General features: G+C 39.0%; 1 protein-coding gene across 1 annotated transcript; it reads right to left on the bottom strand.

The window, feature by feature from the left end:
* Positions 1-20,772: 20,772 nt before the first annotated feature.
* LOC122805977 (carbohydrate sulfotransferase 2-like) lies at positions 20,773-22,181 on the bottom strand. The gene has a single exon (XM_044076215.1). It carries the CDS (start codon positions 22,179-22,181, stop codon positions 20,970-20,972), a length of 1,212 nt encoding a protein of 403 aa, XP_043932150.1. The 3' UTR covers positions 20,773-20,969.
* Between the last annotated feature and the right edge of the window lie 994 nt (positions 22,182-23,175).

Genomic DNA, 23,175 nt, shown 5'->3' with positions numbered 1-23,175 from the left:
TTGCAATCAGCACAGCTGTGGTACTCAGATGTTCTGTTGTTAAAGAAAATTTAATGATTAAAATTCCATAACTGAAAGTACAGTTGTGTAAGCTGAACTTACCATAACAGTAGATGTTTAAATGATGACTGCTGCATGAGCCTTAGGTGTATGGGTTATATCCTGCCAAGGACATAACAGCTGTCCAGCTTCCAAAGCTTCAGGGCACCTTCCACATGCTCAAACTGTCAAGCAAGTTGAGCTGAGCTGACTAAAAGACAAGTTTGGGCTTGAAGCCCACCAGAGCTTTGCTGCCAGCAGGAAGAGGGAGGCTGAGTCCTGAAAGGACAATGCTATGAACAAGAAAAAAAAATGTCCATACCTGGTGTAAAAAGCACAACAAAAACCAAGGGGAATGGGGGGAGTGGCTACTGCAGCAATAATCATTTGATCATCTACTGTTATGGCAAGTTTGGTGTACACAGTTGCTCTATGTTTATCGCATTAATCACTGCTGTAGTAGCCTTAGCTATATATAGATTATCATAGCTAACTAGGTTTGGGAGGTGGAAGGAGAAAAGTCCAGGAGTTCCTGTAAAATAATCTTAGCAACGCTTTATCTGGACCTAGAAAAGGAATCAGACTTATAGTGCTTTGTAAAAGTATGTACAGAGGACCAAGTAGCAGTTTCTAGAATACTTCTAGAATCCAGCCCTTTCCTAAAAGCCATAGATGAAGCCAAGGCCCTGGTAGAGTAGGCCTTGACCTTGCCTTGAATTGTTTTGCTATTGTGACTAAGAAAAAAGGTAACAGCCTTGGACAGCCATTTGGAAATAGCCTGTTTTGACACAAATTGTCCCTTTTTCTTACGTTTGCAAGAAATTAACATTTGATCAGAAGATCTAAAAACTGCAGTTTTGTCAAGTTAGTACCTGAGTTGTCTGTGGACATCCAAGCTATGAAGTATCCTTTCTCCTTCAATTTTAGATTCAGGAAAGAAAGCAGGGAGCTGGACAGTTTGGCTTAATTTAAACTGGAATACTACATTAGGCATAAAAGAAAGATTGGTTCTCAAAGAAACCCTGTTTCTGTGGAAAATGAGATAGGGTTGACTCACCATAAGAGCTTGCAACTCAGATACCCTTCTTGCAGAGGTCAGAACAATCAGTAAAACAGTTTTCCATGTTAAGAGTCTCAAGTCAGCTAGATTAGCTGGTTTTAAATGAAGTAGGTGTTAACCTCTCTAACACAAAATTAAAATCCCAAGGAGGGGCCATGAGTTTTCTTGCCAGCCTCTTATGCAAAACCCTTTCAAGAACATTTTGACATGAGGCTGCACTGAAAGAGGAGGTTCCATGGACAGACTTGTTGAAATAGCTAATAAACTAATCCTGACAGAGGAATAAGAAAGGCCATAGGATAGTAATTCACACATTGTGAAACCAGATAACAACTAGCCATAAAAGGATGCTAGTTATGTTGTTGGTACCAACTAGAAAACCTTTTCCAATTGTTAATATATGACTTTATAGTGGGCGGCCACGGTGGTGCAGTGGTTAGCATTGCTGCCTCACAGCAAGAGGTTCTCCGGTTCGATCCTCGGCTGGGGTGCCTTCTGTGCAGAGTCTGCATGTCCTCCTGTGGTCGCGGGTTTCCCTCCGGTGTGCGTTTTCTCCCACATCCCAAAGACATGCTGCAGGTGGATTGGACACTCTAAATTGGCCCTAGGTGTGCGTGTGAGTGTGCCTTCTGTGGAAGGTTCAGGCTGGCAACTCGACACTGTAAAACTCCACTGCCAATCAATGTGCGGACAAGGTGATCCAAGAAGAAGAATATATGACTTTATAGTAGCAGGCTTTCTTGCCTCTGTTAGTATCTACTGCACATCCTCATTAAACATGTACCTAAAAGGAATTAAGTCCCTACTATCCAGGCAGTGTATTGAAGATTATCTATGTTGTGGTGACTCAAACACCCCTGTTCATGTGTGAGTAGTTCCAGTCTTTGAGGAAGCTTGTGGTAATGGCCCTTGGACTTTTCCAAAAGAAGGGAGACAGCCACAGTCACCTGGGTCAGAAGGCAGTCATCACAATGATCTTGAGGAATTCCTTTTGAATCTTCAAAAGTACCCTGGATATTATGGAGAAGGTAGAAAAGCTTACTGGAAAACTCCTGCTTAAAAATAAAAGAAAAGAAAAGGCAGCTGTCTTCCAGGCCTTTCTTTCATGTAATCCTAGAACAAAATCTTGCCAGTTGATTGTTCAGGAAGGTGGCAAAAATGTCTACTTGAGGAATTCCCAACAGCTGGATCAAATCTTGGAAGGCCCCTGATCTAGTTCATATTTGTGAGGGCCTGCCCTGGTCCTGCTTATCTTGCCACACAATTTTGTTCTGATGGAATGTAGGACAGCTGCAAAGTGAGACTGTGCTGTGAGGCTACATCTCAAGCTAACACGGCTAGTCTGCAGAGGGCGTACAACCTGGTTCCCACTTACTCAGTAATATACCACATGACTCTGGTATTGTCTGTAACCACTTGAAGAGGTTCAGGGGACTAAAGATGGTTCAGAGAGTTGACTACTTAGATCAGGGCAAGCATCTCCTTGATAGTTATGTGCTTACATCTGCCCTTGGTGCACCACATCTCCTGCTTTTTTATCCCTCCTAAAACTTCTTCCCACTCAAAGTCCAAAGTGTCTGTGGTGATTGACTGCTTTGGAACAGGGAGGGAGAAGGGAAGACCTAGATTTAAGGATATCTGTGGTCTCCACAATAAGATTTCTCTTCTGCCAAATCCCAGCACTGGGATTTGAAAAGCTAAAGGGTGTTGATATTGGGATCAAAGAGATTTCTGATACCACTGTACTTTTCTCATGTGGAATACTGACAGGGATATCATAGGTTCATAGGTTCATAGGTAGGTACTAGGCTATCGGCCCAAGGACCTACATAAGCATAGCCAACAAGGTTCCCTGGCTTATGAACCCAAAAAAGTTATTTTCCTGTACCACTGTTGAGCACAGACACAGAAGTGATTCCCCGGGGTGTATTTCCTGTTTACCATCCACTCATCAAGATTTTTCTTGAGGAGTGCTAATGAAGAACTTTGCTTGAAATAGATGGGTAGCCTGTTCCAGAGTATGGGAAGTCTCTGGGACAGGAATCTATCCCTCCAGCATATACTGTTTATTGTGGGGACAAGGTTTAGGTCCCTAGAGCGTGTAGCTCGGAGAGATTGGGATTTCTTTAGGTGTTGCATGTCCAACAGCTCTGGATTTGACATAGCTTTATAATGTTAGGCAGAGATCACCTCAGAGTAGGCGGTATGCTACGGAGTAAAGCAGGAGTTTTTTGAGGCGGTCAGTGTAGGGCATTTGTTTGAGGCCAGCAATCCTCTTTGTGAGGTACTTCTGTGGCCTTTCCAGCTGCTGGAGATGTCTTGTGAGGCACATTCCAAAAGGGGCATTGTACTCTATAATGGGTCTAATGAGTGTCGAGTAGAGGGGAACATTTACCTCTTTTTTCCTGGATGAGAACCCTTTTATGATGAGGTGTGCCATGTAGAAGGACTTCCTGACTACTGTGGCAATGTGACTATCAAAGGAGAGACTACTGTCCACCTGGGTCCCAAGGTCTCTTATCACACATTCGGTGTTAAGTAGATTGCTGCCTATGTGGTAGTTCATGGGTACAGAGTTTTTACCAAAGGGAATGACACTGCACGTTTTGGCATTGAGCTTGAGGCCATGGCTCTGACATCAGGCATCTTTCACAGTGAGGCCCTTCTGTAGGATGTCCACATCATTTGGGGACTTGACTATGGCTCCTAGTTTGCAGTCATCTGCAAACTTCATTAGCCAGAGGCCTTCTGTGTTAGCCTGTACTTCAGAGAAGTAGATGCCAAACAGGAGAGGTCCCAGGACAGAACCCTGTGGTACTCCACTTGTCACTGCTTTGAGGTCAGATTTGGAATCTGCAACTTTTACAGTGTGGGTTCTGTCAGTCAGCCAGTTGGCAACCCATCTTGTGACATAGGGATTTATACCTAGTTTAATGAGTTTAGTTATAATTCCAGAATGGGGGATGGTGTTGAAAGCCTTGGCAAGGTCAAGATAGGCTGTGAGAATCATAAATGTCATGAGACCCAAAATCTTGAAGTATTCCCTCGCAGTGTCTGAAGTCTGAGTGGAAAACCTTAGAAAGAGATCTAAATAAAGATCTATTTTTTTCCTGTAGAAGAAAAGCTCTTTGAACTGAGGTGTTTAGTCAACACACCAGGAACACAAACCTGTATTCAGCAGTCAAAAATCACTTGAATTTTCTCTTGGAATCCCAGCTTGTGTAAGAGATCTCTCCCCACAGAGAGAGATTCCTAACACTTTGACAGACTCTGTAAAGACAAGTAAGTTATATAAATATGGAAGAGTGTGGATATCATGTAGCCAATGAGTTATAACTGCAGCTAGACACTTTGTGAACACTTTTGGTGCAGTGGATAGCCCAAAGGGTAAGGAAGGAAGAGAACTGATAATATGAACTAGACACGCAAACCTTAAGAAACATTTGAAATCTGGATGGACAAGGATGTGCCTGGCGGCGGGATGGCCCCGGGTGTGATGACTGTAGCAGTGTGAACACTCGAACATCTACATTTATGGTAGGTACAAAACTGTACTATTGGATGGGTAATAGGAAATTTACCCTGGGGATCACTTCTGTGGTTCTGCTTGACAGGGCACAGGAAAATAATTTTCTTGGGTTGCGAATGCTAGGGTATCTTTCTGACTAGGCTTGTATAGGCCCTAGGGTCAATAGCCTAGTACCTACCTGTGAACCTGTGTGATGATAAGCATCTTTTAAGTCTAGCGTTACCAGGAAAGTTGGAAGACGAAGAATTGGTAACAGTGTTATCATTTTGAATTTGGGCAGTATCACAAACAGATTTAGGAAAGAAAGATCCAAGACTGTTCCCCAAGCATTTTCTTTCTTTGGCACTAGGAACATCCTTGAATAAAACCCCTGTCCTACCAAGGAAGAACTGGTTCTATCACTCCTTGGGACAGCATATGATGAAGAATAGGTGGAAACAAAAAAGTCTGATCTGGAGGGTGAGGAATGATATTCAGGAAAGGAGGAATTTCCTCCCACTGTCAAATGTAACCCTGATGTAAGATGCTCATAACCCATTGATCTGAAACAATTTGTTGCCAAACAAAAAAATGGAGTTTCAGACTTTATGGAAGAAAGAAGGGGATATGGTGAGACGGGATCACAAGGTCTCTTGAACAGTCATTCAGACTTGTTGGACTGTTGTTGGATTTGGGAGGTTTGAGACTTCTTTTTGAAACCCCTTTCCACTTCTTCTTAAATGTATGTTTACTTGAATTTTGTTGAGACTATTTATTTATTTATTTATTTATTTTTTGCCAAAATTGGATGAGGAGATAAAAAAAATCATTTGGACAATTTAGAAAATGAGGGCTGAAAAAAATAGAGATTCCCTGAATCAGCTTGCCCCTTTCATCATACTTTTTGATCACCTCTACAGCAGAGTGGCCAAACAATAAATGTCTCCCCAGGGGCAAATATAAAGTCTCCTGCATTTTCCTGTTCAGATTCAGAATCTTGAATCTCTTCATGAAAAGAGAGTCCCTCTTTCTTTACCAGAAACTACTTTACAAAAAGGATCAATAGCCTGAATTAAACCTTGAGCCAGACAAAGTAAACTATTCCTATCCAAAGAAAGTTGAGGAGGAATAGATATATGCTTGACTTTCTGTTTCTTTTTGACATGAAAAATAAAACCAGCAATGTTACTAATGGCAGAAGCTAGCTCCCCAGAGATGGGCACATCATTCTGACAAAAAAATGGGAAACCTTCCCTATTCCTTCTCCCAGGGCCAACAAAAGTGGCTCTCCCTGGCTACTGAGGGGACCTCAGCAGTCACAGAGGACATGGGTAATACCCCAGTCCATAGTAGTTGTAGGTGGTACACCAGAGGGAACCAAGGAAAAAGATGAGTGGTTTGAGGTACAACAAATTGCCACAGCTGACACAAATTGCTAGCATGCTGTGGTGGCTAAGCCGGTTTGCTTAACTTTTTCTTTTGTGGCTGGAAGATTGGCCAACCTTTTGACCAATAGTCTGGTCCATGGTCAAGCCAAAAATTGTGCCTTTTCCTGGGGAAGAGAAGTGCACTTGCCAGTAAACTCTACCAGTCCACAAAAGCTACTTTCTTGACAGAGAAAAAAACATGGTAAAAACACAAAAGAAAAACACAATTTCTCCACAGAAAAATGTTTTCAGTTACTTTAAAGTAATTCTAAACTGATAGAAAAAATGAGTGCTTTGTTTAAAAATACATTAATGTCTTGAGAAAATCAATGCTTATAGCTTTAAAATAACTTTCCTGAAGAGGATAGTAATAAAAGTTCAACAAAATTAAAATGGAAGTATTTTTTTTCCTTCAAGGGAACCTATCTGCCCATCAAAGGAAAGTGCAAGCAGACCATCGATCTTCAAAGGCCCAGGAAGAGTGTACTCTTCGATGGCATTAAAGCTCTGAAGGGCTTCCCACCCAAACTTGTCTTTTTGTCAGCTCAGCTCAAACTGGTTAGCAGTTTAGGAGCATGGGAGGTAGCCTGAAACTTTAGAAACTGGCTGTCTGTTATATCCATGGGAGGATATAACCCATATAGCTAAGGCTATTGCAGCAGTGAGCAATATGATAAACATCTGCAGTTTTCTCTCTCTCTCTCTCTCTCTTTTCAACTTATAGGTTCATAGGCTCATAGGAAGTTATTAGGTTAATGGCCCTAGTGCCTTTACAAGCCTAGTGATGTTATACTCATGTTCTCTAAATGACCTTGGTTAGATGGTCGCTATTCACAGAGTAAGTCTATGATCAGCACCAACTGCTCCTGTCTATGAGGGACATAAGTTTCACCCCTGGGGTGCATTTGCGGTCTCCCATCCAATTGTCTAGGTTGTGCTTGAATAGAGTTATTGAGGAACTGTGCTACATGTGAATTGGGAGTTTATTCCAGAGAAGTGGCAATCTTTGGGAGATATATCTGTTTCTCCAGCATCCTCTGTTAATGTCACAGGCTAAGTTGAGATTCCCGGAGTGAGTGACTCTTGTCTCATTTACTTTGGGGATGTGCAGCATTTCCATTGGGGCAGGGTCAGAGACTGCTCTTTAGGCTAGGCACAAGTTGCCTCTCAGCAGCCTGCAGGATACAGACCACATTGATAGGGCTTTTAGTCTTTCCATGTAGGTTATGCTTTGGAAGCCTGAATTTTCTTGGTGAGAAACCATCTGTGGTTTCTTCAACTGCTGCAGGTGTCGGATGAGGTACATGCAAAAGAGAGCATTGTACTCTATTAGTGGTTTGATGAGGGTCAAGTAAACAGCAGTTGTCACATCCTTAGTCTTGGATATGATGCCCTTTCTTATGAGATGTGCAATGTAGAAGGCTTTCCTTACCACTGTGGACACATGGTGATCGAAGTTTAGATTGCTATCAACCTGTATTCATAAATCTCATACCACTGGGTTTGAACTTAGGTGGTGTTGTCAATACTGTAATTTGCAGGGACTTCTCCTTGCCAAATGGGATAATAATGCACTTTTTTAATTTAGTTTTAGTCCATGGTTATGGCGCCAATCAGTTGTCTGTGTTAGCCCCTTTTGTAATATGTTAATATAAAGAACCAGGTTTGAACAATTATGTGTCCCTGAAACCCATACTCGAGAAGAGAAAGTAAAAGAAATAATAATCCAATGTAATAGACTTAGTCCTCTAGATGAACATTTGTTGGACAGGAGCTGTTATGAGAAGAGAAAAGTCACCCATGTTCACATAGTGGCAAGGTAGATTTACATATATGAACATGATTATATCTAAATTTAGTTAAGGAGTTACAACTTTAATGCGGCATATATATTGTATATTACATATTAAATCAAGATTTAGGATTGTCTGATCTATCATTTTCATTTTTATTTTCTTATGACTATATGCATATTCTAGGCGACGAGCATGCACATAGACAGAGATCTGACACAGCTAAATTTTGTTAGATATATTTTATATTTGTATTTTTAATAATTTTTAAATAATTTTATACATTGTATAGATATACATATACACATGTTTTCTCCTCTTTTTATACATATGAGCATATTAATAGATTCAGACATATAAAAAGAGGAAGGTATAAATATACTTTGCCCCTCTATATATTTATATATTTGTTTGAATGTATTTCACATAAAGACCAAGGTCTATATGTTCATTTTATTGCAAGAGAATTACGCTAGAAGTAGTTTATAAGAAAGATTACGAAGGGACGAGAAGTAGATCTGTGCATAAGTTAGCTGATTTAATGTGACAGATTTAACATCAACTGTTGCTTTCAATATGTAGCATATATTTTTTAGAAAACGCTTATTGTGCTGTTTGATACACAACGAGATACAGAGCACGTTCATGTTAGGGACAGTGAATGAATTCTTTGAATTTTTAAACTATGAAGAATATATATAGAGATGAAAAGTTTTTGCTTAATACAGTCACTATGTTTATTCTTAAACAACATATTGAGATGCATCACTGTGTAAGAGAGAGTTTTAGGATATGATTCTGTTTCATGTAGTTAGATACTCAAGGGATCGAATGTGACAGCTGTTAAGAATATATATATTTGCATTTTGGCATTTCTTACATTTTTACATTTTTAAGATAGTGAATGAAATATTTCTATTTTGTATGGTAGGAAAGAATATTAGATTGTCATAAGCTTTCAACATCTTAATATTTAATACTTCCAACAATCATAAGATATAGCAATGCACTGTCTGTTTAAGTTGGACAGCATATGCTGCCCTTGAGATCTATTTGGATAATGTCAGCTGTGAGAGCTTATTATTAATTGATGAATTAAGTTATTTAAGTTAATGATTCCAACAACAAGATTTGATTGGAAGTTATTGTATATATAAAGAATGCTGGTACTTGATTTAATTGATCTGATGAAGCATGTGCATTGCATGCGAAAGCGCTTATCCTGTTATTTGCATTGGAATAAAAGAAGATTTTAAGGACTTGTTCTCGTGGTGTATCCTTACAGTTCTTTGGTGATAATTTGGGGACTCAATGACTGCACCCAGTTTGCAATCATCAGCGAGCTTGGTAAGCCACATGCCATCTACTTTCACCTGGACTTCTGAGAAATACATTCCAAACAGTAGAGGGCCCAGCACAGATCCTTGTGGTACATGATTGGTAGCTGGTCTACTGGCAGAGGTGGATACCCAACTTTGACAGCATGTGTTCTGTCAGTGAGCCAGTTGGCTCCCCATCTAGTGATGTATGGGTTAATCCCCACATGGGAGAGCTTCTCAATGATACCTGAGTGGGGGATTGTGTCAAAAGCCTTGGCTAAGTTAGATAGAGAGTAAGTGCTGTTTTGCCTTCATTGAGAGCTTTGGTGACATTCTCAAAGAAGTCCACCAGGTTCAGCAAGCATGATCTACACTTAATGAAGCCAAACTGGATCAGGTCAAGAGTGTGAAGGTCACCTATGTCCTTGCTGATAAGGTCCATGATGATTCTTTTCATGGCTTTGCAGATAAGGCTGGTTAGGCTTATAGGTCTATAGTTCCCCTGGGTCAGTTGATTGACCCCGTTGCTGTTCTCCACTCTGCTGGAACAAAGCCAGTGCTCAGGCTGAGGTTAAAGAGAGTTCCAAGTGGTTACACTAGATCTTGTTTTAGATTATTTAGTAAGCAGCTTGGGATGTTATCTGGTCCCATAGAAGCCATGTTTTTGGCCTTGGAGAACGCAGATATGACCTGTTGTTTGGAGATACTAGGTAGAGGACTGGTGTCAGGTCTGCTTTGGTGTATGGCTGGGGGGGATGGGGGTGAAGCTTTCACCAAATCTGTCAGCTAGCAAGTTGGCAAATTCCTCAGGTTCAGTATGAGAGTATCATCCAGTATAAGATTGGCACATAGCTGGGCATTCCCTTTTAGATTTCATTCTTAGCTAAAGAATGACTTATGATTATCCTTAGCTAGGGATGCTAATTTAGCTTCATAACTAGCTTTAGAGGACTTTATAAGGTATCTGATTTGCTTGTTCAAGCTGTGGAGGGTGTTCTTATGCTGAGTAACTTACATTTTGCTCTTAGACATCAGTTTCTTCCTTTTGTTATACAACTTATTTATACTTGAGGTCCATAAGGGTGGCTTGTTTTTTCGGGAGGACCTGGTTTTGATCCAGTCAGGCACAGCTGAGTCTATACAGTTGTTTAGGTGGTTATACAGGACAATTGTGTACTCCTCTGCATGGCAGTCATTGTTGACTGTGTTAGCAGGGGGTTTGAAACTTTTTATACCATCACCTAGTAGGCTGTAGTTTGCTTTAGGGAAAAGTTTCTGTTTTTTTTTTGCTCATGTGGTGGTGTCAGGTCTGATCATTACTTCAAATGATACAGATTTATGGTTTGACCTTATCAGGGAGGGCAACACACAAGAGGTAGTGCAGTGACCCCACATGTTGGTGAGTACTAAGTCTAGGACATTTGAGCCCCTTGTGGCTGTGCAGACTAGCTGTTCCAGGGCATTTGTATTGACAAAGTCCGGGAACCTCAGGGTGAGCATGTTTGTGCTCATGTATGTTGCCCAATCGATGGAAGGATAGTTGAAATCTCCCATGAAAAAAGTGTTTGACTGTATAGTGAGTGACTCTAGTAAGTCCAGGTAGGCAGTGTGCTTCTCTTGGTTTATGGTGGGGGACCTGTAGCTTGCAATGATGCGGTAGAATGCTTTACCCATAGTTATTTGGACCTAAAGTAGCTCAAGAGAGTCATACTGTTTAACCAGTCTCTAGATGTATTTGGATTTATTGAAGATAGATACACCTCCACCTTTGTTTCTTTCACACTCTTTTGGAGACTGAATGTGTGGAAGCCATTGTAGCCTTGCACAGCTGGGGTACCCTCTGCGGCCTTGAACCATGTCTCAGTGACTGCACAGATGTCAGCGGCTTCCAAGGTGAGGAGTGCTTCCAGAGAGTGTGGTTTCCTCTTTAGGCTCTTAACGTTAAGCAGCATAACCTTAAGTTTGTCTTGAGTCAATTTTATATGTCAGAAATTTTGTTGTTTTGACATTGCCTAAAAAAGGCACTATGGGGAGGCAAGCACTTTTGCCAGTATCTGAAAGCCTAGAGGAGACATACGAAGACCATCCCCGCCAAAGCAGCATGGTCTGTTAACCATGTCTTCCCAGGCTGGCAGATACTGGATCCTCCTGGACTGATACCAGAAGCTAAGCCAATTGTTGAAGTCAACCATTTTTTTGTCGATATTGTGGCATCATCCTGGGTGAAGGTAGAATTCTGCTTAGGGTTAGAGACATATCTGCCTGGGACACATAATCTGAGAGTTTGGTCATGGCTCTTTTCATAAAGTCCAGAGAGGTATGTCTCAAGTCATTCACCCCAACATGTACTATGCCAGCGTCATAGTTGTAATTGTTGCTGAGTGACTTGAGTGCATGTGTGATTTGATGGATTCCCTGCACCTGACAGTCAGCTGACTGTGACCTTCTCTTTGTTAAGCCTGTTGAGCAGGACATCTGTGTGTCTCACTATGGAGTCACTTATGACCAGGACTTACTTTATATAATTTGGCCCCCTTCCCAGGCTTTAACCATCCACTTTTACTCTCCCATTCCTTCCATGACTCAACAACTTTAGCACTCAGCATTACTTCATTGGTAGGTTACTCCCTTTCCAGGAAGAGTTTGCCTTACAAAGTCCCTTACCCTTTTTCATAGTCAGTATTGAAGGGCAAGAGTTAAAAATGGTGAGGTGTCATCCATGACTGCAAAGTTTTCTAGATTTGTGTAGATCACACCATCTTGCAATTGGACAGGACAATACCACAGCAGGGACTCCAATGTCATGACACAAATGGATTCTTCCTCTTATTTGGCCTGCCTGCTTTATACATATATGACTTACAGGACAAGTCCTGTCCTGTCCTTGTGGCTTTGCACAAGACAATGTCCATCTTTAAATAGGTAATGCTTTTGCACTGAGACTGAACTGCCTCTCTCTCTCCACTCAAGATGGGAAGTCAGCAATAGCCATTAAATCCTATGCACCCCCGAACATGGGTCATTAAGGATGCAGTCAGTACTTTATCCCTCTGTACCAACTGAACATCAATTCTTCTTTTAAGTATAGAAATACAAGGAAATATCCTAAATACCTTTGTAGTGGTCAACACTGAACATTTACTTGAAACTCTGTAAACTCACTGCTGTTGAATAGTAAAAACATTTCATACTTCAATCATCACAGATATGACAATTTTGCAATCCCCACAGTTAAAAATATACAATACAAAATTTCTTTGCTTGAGCCCTTGCCTGTTTCAAACTACATTAGCCTGTTTATGAAATTGTCATGTTACAGGGTGGTCTTCTGAGTCTCATTCATGGGGAATGGACTTGTCTATTCTGAATGACACTGGATTCATGGCTTCTATTCTGGTTATTTTAAGGCTTATAGGAACTATAACCTCTTTAAAAGCATGCCACCTCTTACAACAGAGATATTTCTTAAGCTTGATCTTCTGTTCCTCTGTAGACCAACAGCTAGCCTGCTGAAAAATTAAATCAGTGCAAAAATTACTGAAACTAAAACAAATGTCAATTAACTTCATGAAAATAAGAAATAAAATAAAGATCGACCAATAGCCGATAAATGACCTGGTCTGTTTTATGCTTCAGATCACCATTTTTTTAAGGAAAGCTGCTATACTGGCACAAACACAAGCAGAAGAACTGGAGAAACTTCTGCCTTAGTGATGTCAATTTAGAATGGACAAGACAAGGTAATTGTAAAATATATCAAGCTAAAATAAGAAATTAATATCAAAAAATTACCAGGGGCTTTCTGTTGAAAGCTCATAACATACCCCTGTCAACAATGATCAATATTTAATGGGAATACAATTCACTGCTGCATTAAGGCAGTATGCAAGCTCATGATGGGGCTGTAATGGTGGATAAACTTCAGAAAACATGAAGACAGACCTCAAAAAGAAAAACTGCAGCCCATATGGGTACAGACTTATTAGTCTGACTAGTCTAAAATAAAACCATGGAATGAATTATCATGGAAATGATCAACGAAGACAAAGGCAACCTTCAGACACTGGACCGGATCCAGTTTGGCTTTGTCAAAGGAAGGTCATGCCTACTAATCTTGGTGGATGACTTTGAGAAGGTCATCAAGCGAATGGATGACGGGAAAACAATGCATACCACCTACCTGGATCTGGCTAATGCATTCCATACATTACTTCACTCTCATATAGTTGACAAACTCATCATACTGAGACTGAACCCCTACATAACTCACTGGATTTTCTCCTGGCTCGCAGACAGGACCAAGGAGGTCAGTATTAGTGATACCACCTCCACTAAGAGACCAGTCACCAGCGGGTACCTCAAGGCTCTGTGCTGGAACCGTTCTTATTTGGCATATACTTCTCAGAGGTAAAGGCTAATGTCAAGTGCCTTTGGCTGACCAAGTTCACAGATGACTGCAAATTTGGAGCTATCATAGATTTCCCACATCACACAAACATCTTACAAGAGGGTCTAAGACAAGCAAATGACTAGTGCTATAATCACAGATTAAAACTCAATGCCAAGAAACACATTATATTACCCTTTGGGAAAACTGCTTCCAGGCTAATTACTCTGTCAATAACAAACTCCTAAGAGTTGACCCAGTAGTCAGGGATCTAGGAACATATGTAGACAGTAATCTGGCCTTTGGCCAATATGTGTTCAGGGTAGTAAGAAAATCATTCAATGTTGACCACTTTATAAGCCAGGGCATGGCATTCAGGTGCAAGAAAGTCATAGTGCCTTTATCAGACCCATCACTGATTATAATGCCTCCCATGGCATGTACCTATACAGACATATGCAACAGCTATAACACCCTCAAAGGTTCTTTACCAGGAGAATCCAGAGTATGAACACATTGTCCTATATGAATCATCTTATCTCTATACTCTATCTCCTACAGATTACTGAAAGGCAACTTATGCCTGGCATACAAAGCATCCTTGAATCCAGCGCTGATGGACATTTTGCACATCAGCAAAATGAACAGCAGCAGAACCTACTTGATACACGGATTTAAATTTTGCTTGTGACATAAATAAGACATGTTGGCAAGATATGTCTTGGAGGATCCCCAAGCTCTGAAATAGGCCACCCATCCATGTGAATCAGTCTATCCTAAACCATATTTAAGCATAACCTTGACCAATGGATGGTAAATAGGAAATTCACTCTGGGTCTGGCCCCCATGTCTCTGATAGAGAGAGGCAGACAAAGGCAGATAGTAATGCCCAGACTAACATACTCCACACACCCCTATATAACCCCTAGAAACTTCCTAACATACCCCTCCTAATGCCCATGTTACATAGGGACACAACTGTGTTGGATTGCATAGCTAGGCATATAAAGACTCTGGTGGTCATCAGTATAGTATATACCTATGAACCTATGTGCATTTCTCAACAACTACTGCTGTGTATATATATATATATATATATATATATATATATATATATATATATATATATATATATATATATATATATATATATATATATATATATATATATATATATATATAAATATATATATATATATATATATAGGGTCTATATTATATATATATATATATATATATATATATATATATATATATATATATATATACACATAGGGTCTATATTATATATTCAAACTTTCAAAACATTGAATACCATATGTTCGACAACATGTGATCGAAGTTCAAAAATAAGAATATATAATAAAACAAACAAAAAAAAACTTACCTTAACGGTGCAGGCACCTGCACCCCCACACCCCCCCCTACTTAAATATGCCAACTCCAAGATCGCACTTCACTGCAGAAAAGAGAAATTCTCCCATTCTGCACCAGATGGCACTGTTACATTTAACCTCGAACTCTTGAAATGTCGATCATATGGTATTGTCCATATGACAGTCGACATTTCAAACTTTCGGACTTCTAATAGAAACCCTATATATAAATATTTTGAGATATATTTGCAAGGAAATAATGCTTATTTATGCCTCCAATTCAGTTAACAGAGCTCTACCACAACCCAATTTTCCAGCAAACATTAGACTCATATCATTAATTTCTGCTTATACTAAGTTATATCCTGAAATGATGGCTAGCAGTCTCACATCCATAATTCTTTAAAGCTAAGGGCAGTTCTAATCTTGATCAAAGTGCCCTACTTTATTACTTTGACATTATCAGTACCCATTGTCATTGATAAAAAAAAGGCATTTATTATAGTAGCATGATTTTGTCTGTGACAAAGGAGGGAGGAATGTAGATTTCCACAGGTTTTTAATGTAAGCGTGAAGGTCATGATTGTAAGTATGCACTTGTCTTTAACATATAAGGGAAGGGAGGGTAGCCTAATGATTAAGGTGTTTGCCTTGCAAACACAAGGTGCAGGGTTTGAGTCTCTCAAGGGACAATTGGCTAGGCTTAAAATGGCTTGCAAGGGCAGTTAGCTTAGTACCAATCTATGAACCTAAGAACACAGTTTTCTTCAGGTCCAGGGCTGATGGTTATATAAAGTTATGTACACATTTTGCTTGTCTTATATTTAATGATTATTAAAACAATGGAAAACAAGGTAAAAGGTACTCAAAGACTTAAAAGATAGGATAATAAACAAAGTTAATCTAAAATGTAACTATTTGCAGATGATTGCCTCATTCGTATAGCAAACAAAAACAGTAATCTTCCAATTACAAAATATACCATACAAATGTTTTTGAAGGGCTTGGCCTTAAAGCTAAGTAGACAAAAGAAGAATTTCTGCCCATGATTAAAAAGCCAGTAATCCTAGTAAAGGAAGTAGTGCGGGCTCCTTGTATTGAAATAAGGGTCTTGTTAGGTATGTGTGCAAAAATAACTAAATTCACTCTCAAGACATTATATAATTATAATTTTGTTTTCAGTTATACTATGGTTTGGGAATACCCTCATAACCACAACATGCAATGTATAATTAAGGAGCAAAACAGGAAAGGGTGAGCTTCATCACTGTATGCCATCAAATCTTGAGGTACATACTGAGGTGCAAGCTGAAGCCAAGTGACACTTGCACCTAAGATATGACAAATATTATAAGGCACACCTTGGAGAGTGTCATTCTGCATGCAAATTGAAAATGCAGAGCAAGTGTTTCACCCTAGCCAGTGAATTATCAAAGGCTAGCTCAATTAAGACTCCTCTTGTGTTTTTGGCATTCTTGTTCAGATTAATATTTAATTTATAATTGTGTTTGTTTGCCTATGTGGTTATTAATTGGGTGGTTGGACTAGTATGAGGACCCTTTTCATCAATAACCCAGGTGCAGTGTAAGATAAATGAATATCATGGGTTATCTTTTATTTACTCAAGATTCAGCTGTTTGAAGCTCATTTGATCTCAGCTGATACCGTCATCTGAGTACTATGGTAGGGGACACTGGGACATACAGAATGTATCTGTAAATTCATCTCTTCCAGTTTGTGTGGCCATGTAGGCCAGTAGAATTATAATGTAAAGGTGTAGGAACAAAGACTCATTTCAGGGGTACACAGGAGCTTGTCCACTCCAAAAAAAAAAACACTTTTTAAAAACTTAGTGTCAATTATGAGTATATAATGACTCAAACAATGGCTGTGAGTTGATAAACTTGAGTAGCTGGTGTTCTAGTCAAATAAGATAGAGCCATATCACAAGCAACAAAGTTTAAATGCATATGTACATTGAGATAAACTTGCAAAAAAAAGTAAAATATACATACATATAGAACCTTATTTAAATAATATTTTGAATAATGCAATAAGCAAATATTTTATGATAGGATGTATATGAATTCTAGACATACACAGAAGAACAAATGGTTGTAAACAACGGTTCAGAACAATCTCAATGTTGTCTCAACAGGTTATATGCTCATACTGTGACCTAATTAATGTTAAATCTCAGCACAGCATAAGGTATATGTGTTAATAAGATCTCAGTGATTCCATTTCTACAGATGTAGAACAATGCATTATAAGTTCTTAAATGGCATAGAAAGAGGCGTATATGTATTAATAAGATCTCAGTGATTCCATTTCTACAGATGTAGAACAATGCATTATAAGTTCTTAAATGGCATAGAAAAAGGCATCTAGAAATGTAAGAAAATGCACAGGTTTGTGTTTCCTAGGATGATTCTGAAGCCAAGTGAATCACAAAGAAGCAATATAGAATTCTTATGCTGGCTGAAGCGCTTTTTCAGATCAGTGTTTAAAAACTGAAATGCTGGCATTAATTCATCCAGCCACATGATAATAACATTCTTAATATGCAAAAATAAAACTATGAAACACTGTTTTGATAGAAATTGTGCAACATGGCTGCACTACTACGTATCATGTTATACCTTATAATGCTGCTTTTGTAACATCAGTTTATGACGTCAGTGATTTGGACATTGCAATTTGCTTTTGTCACAAGTGCTGTACTTTAATGTTCATTTAAATAATTTGGTGAAAATAAGGGTGAGGTTTTTTAAAAACATTTTCCCTTTTTTTGAGTTTGTACAACCATGAAGGTAGCATATAGAAGGACTGGAGTTGGGGTGGGGTGTAAACTCTTCTCTTAGGGAATACATGGGGTGAACCATTTGTATTATAATGTTTTGCATAGTTATGCTTTTATGATTTGTTCTGCTTACAATTTTGTTTTCTTTAAATATTTCTTCTACTTATATTTTGCATCTTCGCTAAAATAAACGTTTGGTGTCATTACACATATGTTTACTATATGTCATGCATTCAGAAGATTATTTCCCACTGAAGTGTACTTTATTCTGGATGGGAGGTAATATCCCACTACCAAGTTTAGTAGCCATAATAAAACACAGGTCAATTCAATACCTAAATGCTTGTAAACTAAAAGTTGCCATTAGCAAAAAAAGAGTAACAACATATTTATTTATAGCCATTTTCCAGCAAATAAATAAATACATTTTCTAAAAATGCCTTTTTATTTACTTAAAAAGGCTGCTATATGGGCATTGACTTGTCCTGGCAGTGGTAAAAATGGACTATAATCCATATACTGAGCAAATGTTGCAGAGTTCACTGACCTACCCATCAAATTTCCATTCCCACTGACCCATACAATCACACAGAAATGTCAAGAAATAAAGAGTATAAAGGTCCTTATTTAAAAAAGGTAAAACATTTATTTAAAAAAAAGTCTTGGTGTAACTGGAGTATAACATGACACCATACCCCTCAAGTGTGTTTGATTTTGGTCAAAATGGTGCACTATCTCTACTAAAACTAGTGACTTTGGGGGAAAGGTGGAGAATTATACTTTATAAGTAATGGCAATCATTATAGTTACAGACCTCTTTCCCTTCTCAAAACATATGTTAATCTCTTATTCTGCTAACGTCTTAAGTTAATATTGCTAGTATTTTAAAAACATGACGCTGGTTATTTTTGGATGTGTCTGATTCTGGATGCTAAGTGTCTGAGGGCTATCCATGAAAGGGATGGAGGTATTTCATATTTTCACATGTGAGAGGCTGTAGTTTCACTACTCCTGCTGTGCTCTCATAAAGAAACAACACTCCTCCCTCTGGTTAAAACATCAGCTATCTCCAACCTGCCATCTTTTATTGTTGTAGTGCAATGACTATTACCAGGGAGTTACTCTGAAAGACATGAATACAATAGCAACAAAGAATCAATTCACCAAGCCCAACTTGTAAGGAAATCAACTCTTTTGAATGAATAAATGAATAAATAAATAAACTTAAGCATGTTTTGCAAGGGTCAAGACCACCATGTCCACATGTGGGCACAAGCCCCTGACACCCCTGAACTTATACAAATCAAATGCAGTGCTGCGCAAACATTAAGGAGGAAGAAATCCCCCCCCAAAACAAAATCACTGCTACGACATGCTGACAAAACAAACAAGCCGTCATTTCCTATGGAAAACAATGACTGGAGAGTTTAACTTCTACAAGTTGTGTTCAACAAATTGGTTCTTCATCAGGTTTACACTCATTGAATAGTAACTATGACCTTAACAGTTGAGGTCATAATTATGGCGTGTACACACTTCAAGAAAAAGAAGGATTCTCTTAGAATGGATCTTATAAAGTACATTGCTCTTTGCACAGTGTATCTTTTCTGGGGGGCGGGGGAGGTATTTTAACATTATGGTTAATTTCAGTTTTTTTCAGTAGTTAAAGCTAACTTATCTCATGCTGTCATCTGGGGTTTATACTGACCTTTCTTGTAAAATGTTATCTGTTATTGTATTTCCTTCATTTTTCTGTTCTCTGTATACTTTGTGTGTTGAGTGATTAAGCTATTGTTAGTACATCACAAAGCTTTGGTGCTGGTGTGCACTTTGCATGAAATGTTACACTTCTTTCCCCTCATCACCATGGCAGCCATATTATACACTTTTCTGAGGAAACAAAGCAGTGTAACAAATTAGTAATTTGGCCAAATTGTCACTTGGCCTGTATAGGGTCATCATAAACTGATCAAAGGTAAGCTAATGAAATAAAAGTAGCTGATAATTATGTGATCCTTCAAGACAAAATGAATATTGAGCATGCATTTAATATTTGCTTTACATTTGTAACTAAAGACAAAGAAATTTATACAGCACATTTTTGGAGTCCTAATCTTTCACATGGATATTTCCTTTGTAAAAGAAAAAACAGCCAACGCATTCAGAATATGAAATTGTTCTAAACCTTGAAAAATAATTTATAAGTGAACTAAGTTCTGTATCAAAAGTAGTGTTAAAGAATATAAGCAGTCCATGTACACTTTCAGTAGCAGCAATTTATATTATCTGTAAAGCCAAACAGAAATCTTCAGAACTTGTATAAGAGGCATGTTTGAGTTTTCATATACACACTTTACACAGCATTATCAACCAATGTATAATTGCAACAATGCCACATTATCTACAGAGCTGGGGAGGGGCCAGGTCATATTCCAGAAAATTTAAAAAAGTGTTTAGGCCACAAGGCGATTATTACAAGAAGTCTACAAAAAGTTACAGCAGCAGCTTCGTCTTTGGAATCTGTACCTAAGTTTGAAATGCAAATTAATGCAAGCCACGCATATCAAATATTGAAGTAATATAATTTACATTAAGGATCCGTTTAGGGGGAAAGTTTCGAAAATCTGCAAATGCTACAGTTCCAACCTGCGACACCGCTTAAGTTACTCAAGACGTACGGTTGCCACCTTTTCAAATACCCAAAGTGGGACATTTTTTGTAGAAATGTCAGATTTTGCAGGACTAAACATACCCATGGCCAGTACAAAGGATAGAACTTCACCTTTTTTCCAAAATAAAAGCTTATTCTTGAAGCATTTGAGTTGCTTTTGCTATTTCATATAACATTTAGGTGTTTTAGATAAAAAATAACTGTTTTACGCAAGGAAATATTTTTGTCCTAAAATCTCAGGACATTTTCCATTTTTTTATTTTTTCGCAGGGCACAACTGCCCAAAGAGGGACTGTCCCTCGCAAAGTGAGACAGGTAGTAACCTTACCCAAGAGCTACTGACCCCCCAAGAAAAATTACCTTTTTCCAAGTCCATATTTCCATTCCGTTTAAATCACCTTTACACTAACTAGAAAGTCCAACATTTTTGCACGTCTGTTAATTTATGCTATGCTTATGCGGTCCTTGAAATATAGGAGCCAACTTTTTTCATTCAATGATACCCGTTTTCGGGTATGAGCATTCCACTAATAGACATACGTATGTAAAAGTGCAAATACCAGTAACATGTTTTTACACTGATATTCTATGTCTGAATAGCTTGTTTATCCAGCAGTAAATCTCGTTCATCTAAGAGATGTGAATAGTTCTTGACTTGCTTGTACCCCAGAAAATCCATGGCAGGTCTGCACAATCTCTGAACGTGCCACACTTCTGTGAATGTCAGACGTCTTCTCCATGTGCTCATTACCACAGTGCCATTGCGCGGGGTGACTCTAAAGGGGGGACCCCCACGCTCCACACTTACTTGGGACAAACTCAACACGAATCGCTCCATCTCTTTTGTTACACTGAGCCTGGCAAAGCTGTAAATGTCTCGCAGCTTTCTAGATGGTTCTAAGATGAGGTCTTCGTAGCGTATCACTCTGTAGTTTCCAAGTTTAATTGCGAGATGAGATTTCTGCAAACTCTCTTTGAGGTGAGCGCAGAGGACCCCCATCACTTCTAAAGTAACACGGCTAGAGTTAGTCTTGGAGCTGTCTTTTGCCTTGTGCTGGGGAGGGGGGTCTGTGATGCATCGCTCTAGAATTTGCTGATTAGCACCACGCAGCTCTTCCTCTGAGTATAACCGAGAATTTGCTACTGCTCTGGGATCTCGGACTAGATGGATCACTTTAAGACTGATGTCTGGGTCTTCCATCAAGGGGAGCAACACCTCTAGATCGAACAAGCGGATCCCTTTGATCACCATCGTGTTGTGTTTTTTGCACATGTTTTCCAGAGTCTCAAGGCTTTGTGCTGGACATAAAAGTTTGCAGATCTCTTCACGAACGAGTTCAAGGTTCTCCCGTCTGTGAGCAGGACACAGGGGAAGTGAACAGATCACCTTGTTGGCCTCAAACCTGAAAAGGTTTCTACTACTAAGTTTCCCTTTCATGTAAAGTTGGAACACAGAAAAGTCACACTTGTACAATGACCGAAGCATGTCCCTTGCAGCTCCTTGAAGGAGAGCCCCGTCCTGCTTGTACAGGGAATTCCAGATGTGCCACAAAGGTTCGTAGAGATAGAACACTTCAGGGTTCTGGTTAAACATTTCACCGAAAAAAGACGAGCCCGACCTCCAGGTCGCAAAAATAAAAATATTTGTCTTTTGTTTTGTCTTTCCCGTCTTAGCTAGTAGCGATGAGGGGTGGACCGAAAAACACTCTGGGATGCAAACAAAGTGGTGGAGAAGTAGGGCCGTGCATGTCAAGCTCAGCACCAACAGCAAACTGGGCTTTTTAAAAATGCAATACATTTTTCTATTCATCTTGACATTTTATGAATAATGTAAAATAAAAGTGCTCATCCCAGCTCGTAGTACACTTGAATGGAACTTTATCTGCTGTATCTTTTGATTACAAGGTCTATAATTCCCTGCTGGCATTAACAAGCGCTCTGGATTTTCGTTACAACTTGCTCTGACGGTTGTTCCTTTTGTTTGTTTGCCGTTTGTTTTTCTATAGACGATTTTATGGTGCAATTGTTTCATGCACAGAGATAGTTGTGGTATTAAGTTTACATACCGGAGCAATGTGACTGACAGGTACAGCCTCTGGGCGCTCTAAGCTGTCTGCACTTGGGGATCCTCTTTCCATAGGTCATGAGCCTTATTGTGAGGTATTGCTGTGCAAAAGCAAGTGATGTTCGCTGCAGCAAAGGATGAAAAGTTTGTATTGGTTTATTTTACAAAAAAATGCACTAAACCTTCAGGCAGAATGTATCGATATATTTTTTAGTGTCCCTCTCACTAATATATATATATATATATATATATATATATATATATATATATATTGCCTGTCTTGCGTCTTTGCTTTTGGACACATTTTAATTATAATTTTAATATCTGACATACCTTCTTACTATTACGCAAATAAGGTAGTGGAATAAGTAAGATTAGTTTGCCTGAAACCTCTGCATGATTTGAAGTGATAGTGACACAACAAAATCTATTTAGAACATACCAATATTAATTATCCTCTTACCTTGCTTGGATGGCATCATGCCCTACCTTTGGGTCAGTGAAAATCTGAAGAAATGCAAACACCTTATACTGCGCATACGTGTGTGTGTGCGTGTGTGTGTGTGTGTGTGTGTGTGTGTGTGTGTGTGTGTGTGTATGTGGCCATATCTCACAATTTCTTCACTCAAGAATCAGGGACAAAACTAAAAACAATCGGTGACAAAGGCCTAAGACCAGGGGCAGTTTTTAAATATTACTTTAATTCACTTAAGGTTAATTAGTCAAT

Source organism: Protopterus annectens, chromosome 7.part0 (genome assembly GCF_019279795.1).
Source record: "Protopterus annectens isolate FY-2018-M chromosome 7.part0, PAN1.0, whole genome shotgun sequence".
Taxonomy (NCBI): Eukaryota; Metazoa; Chordata; order Ceratodontiformes; family Protopteridae; genus Protopterus; species Protopterus annectens.
The sequence above is the reverse complement of the archived record's forward strand: the minus strand, read 5'-3'. Positions and strand labels throughout refer to the sequence as shown.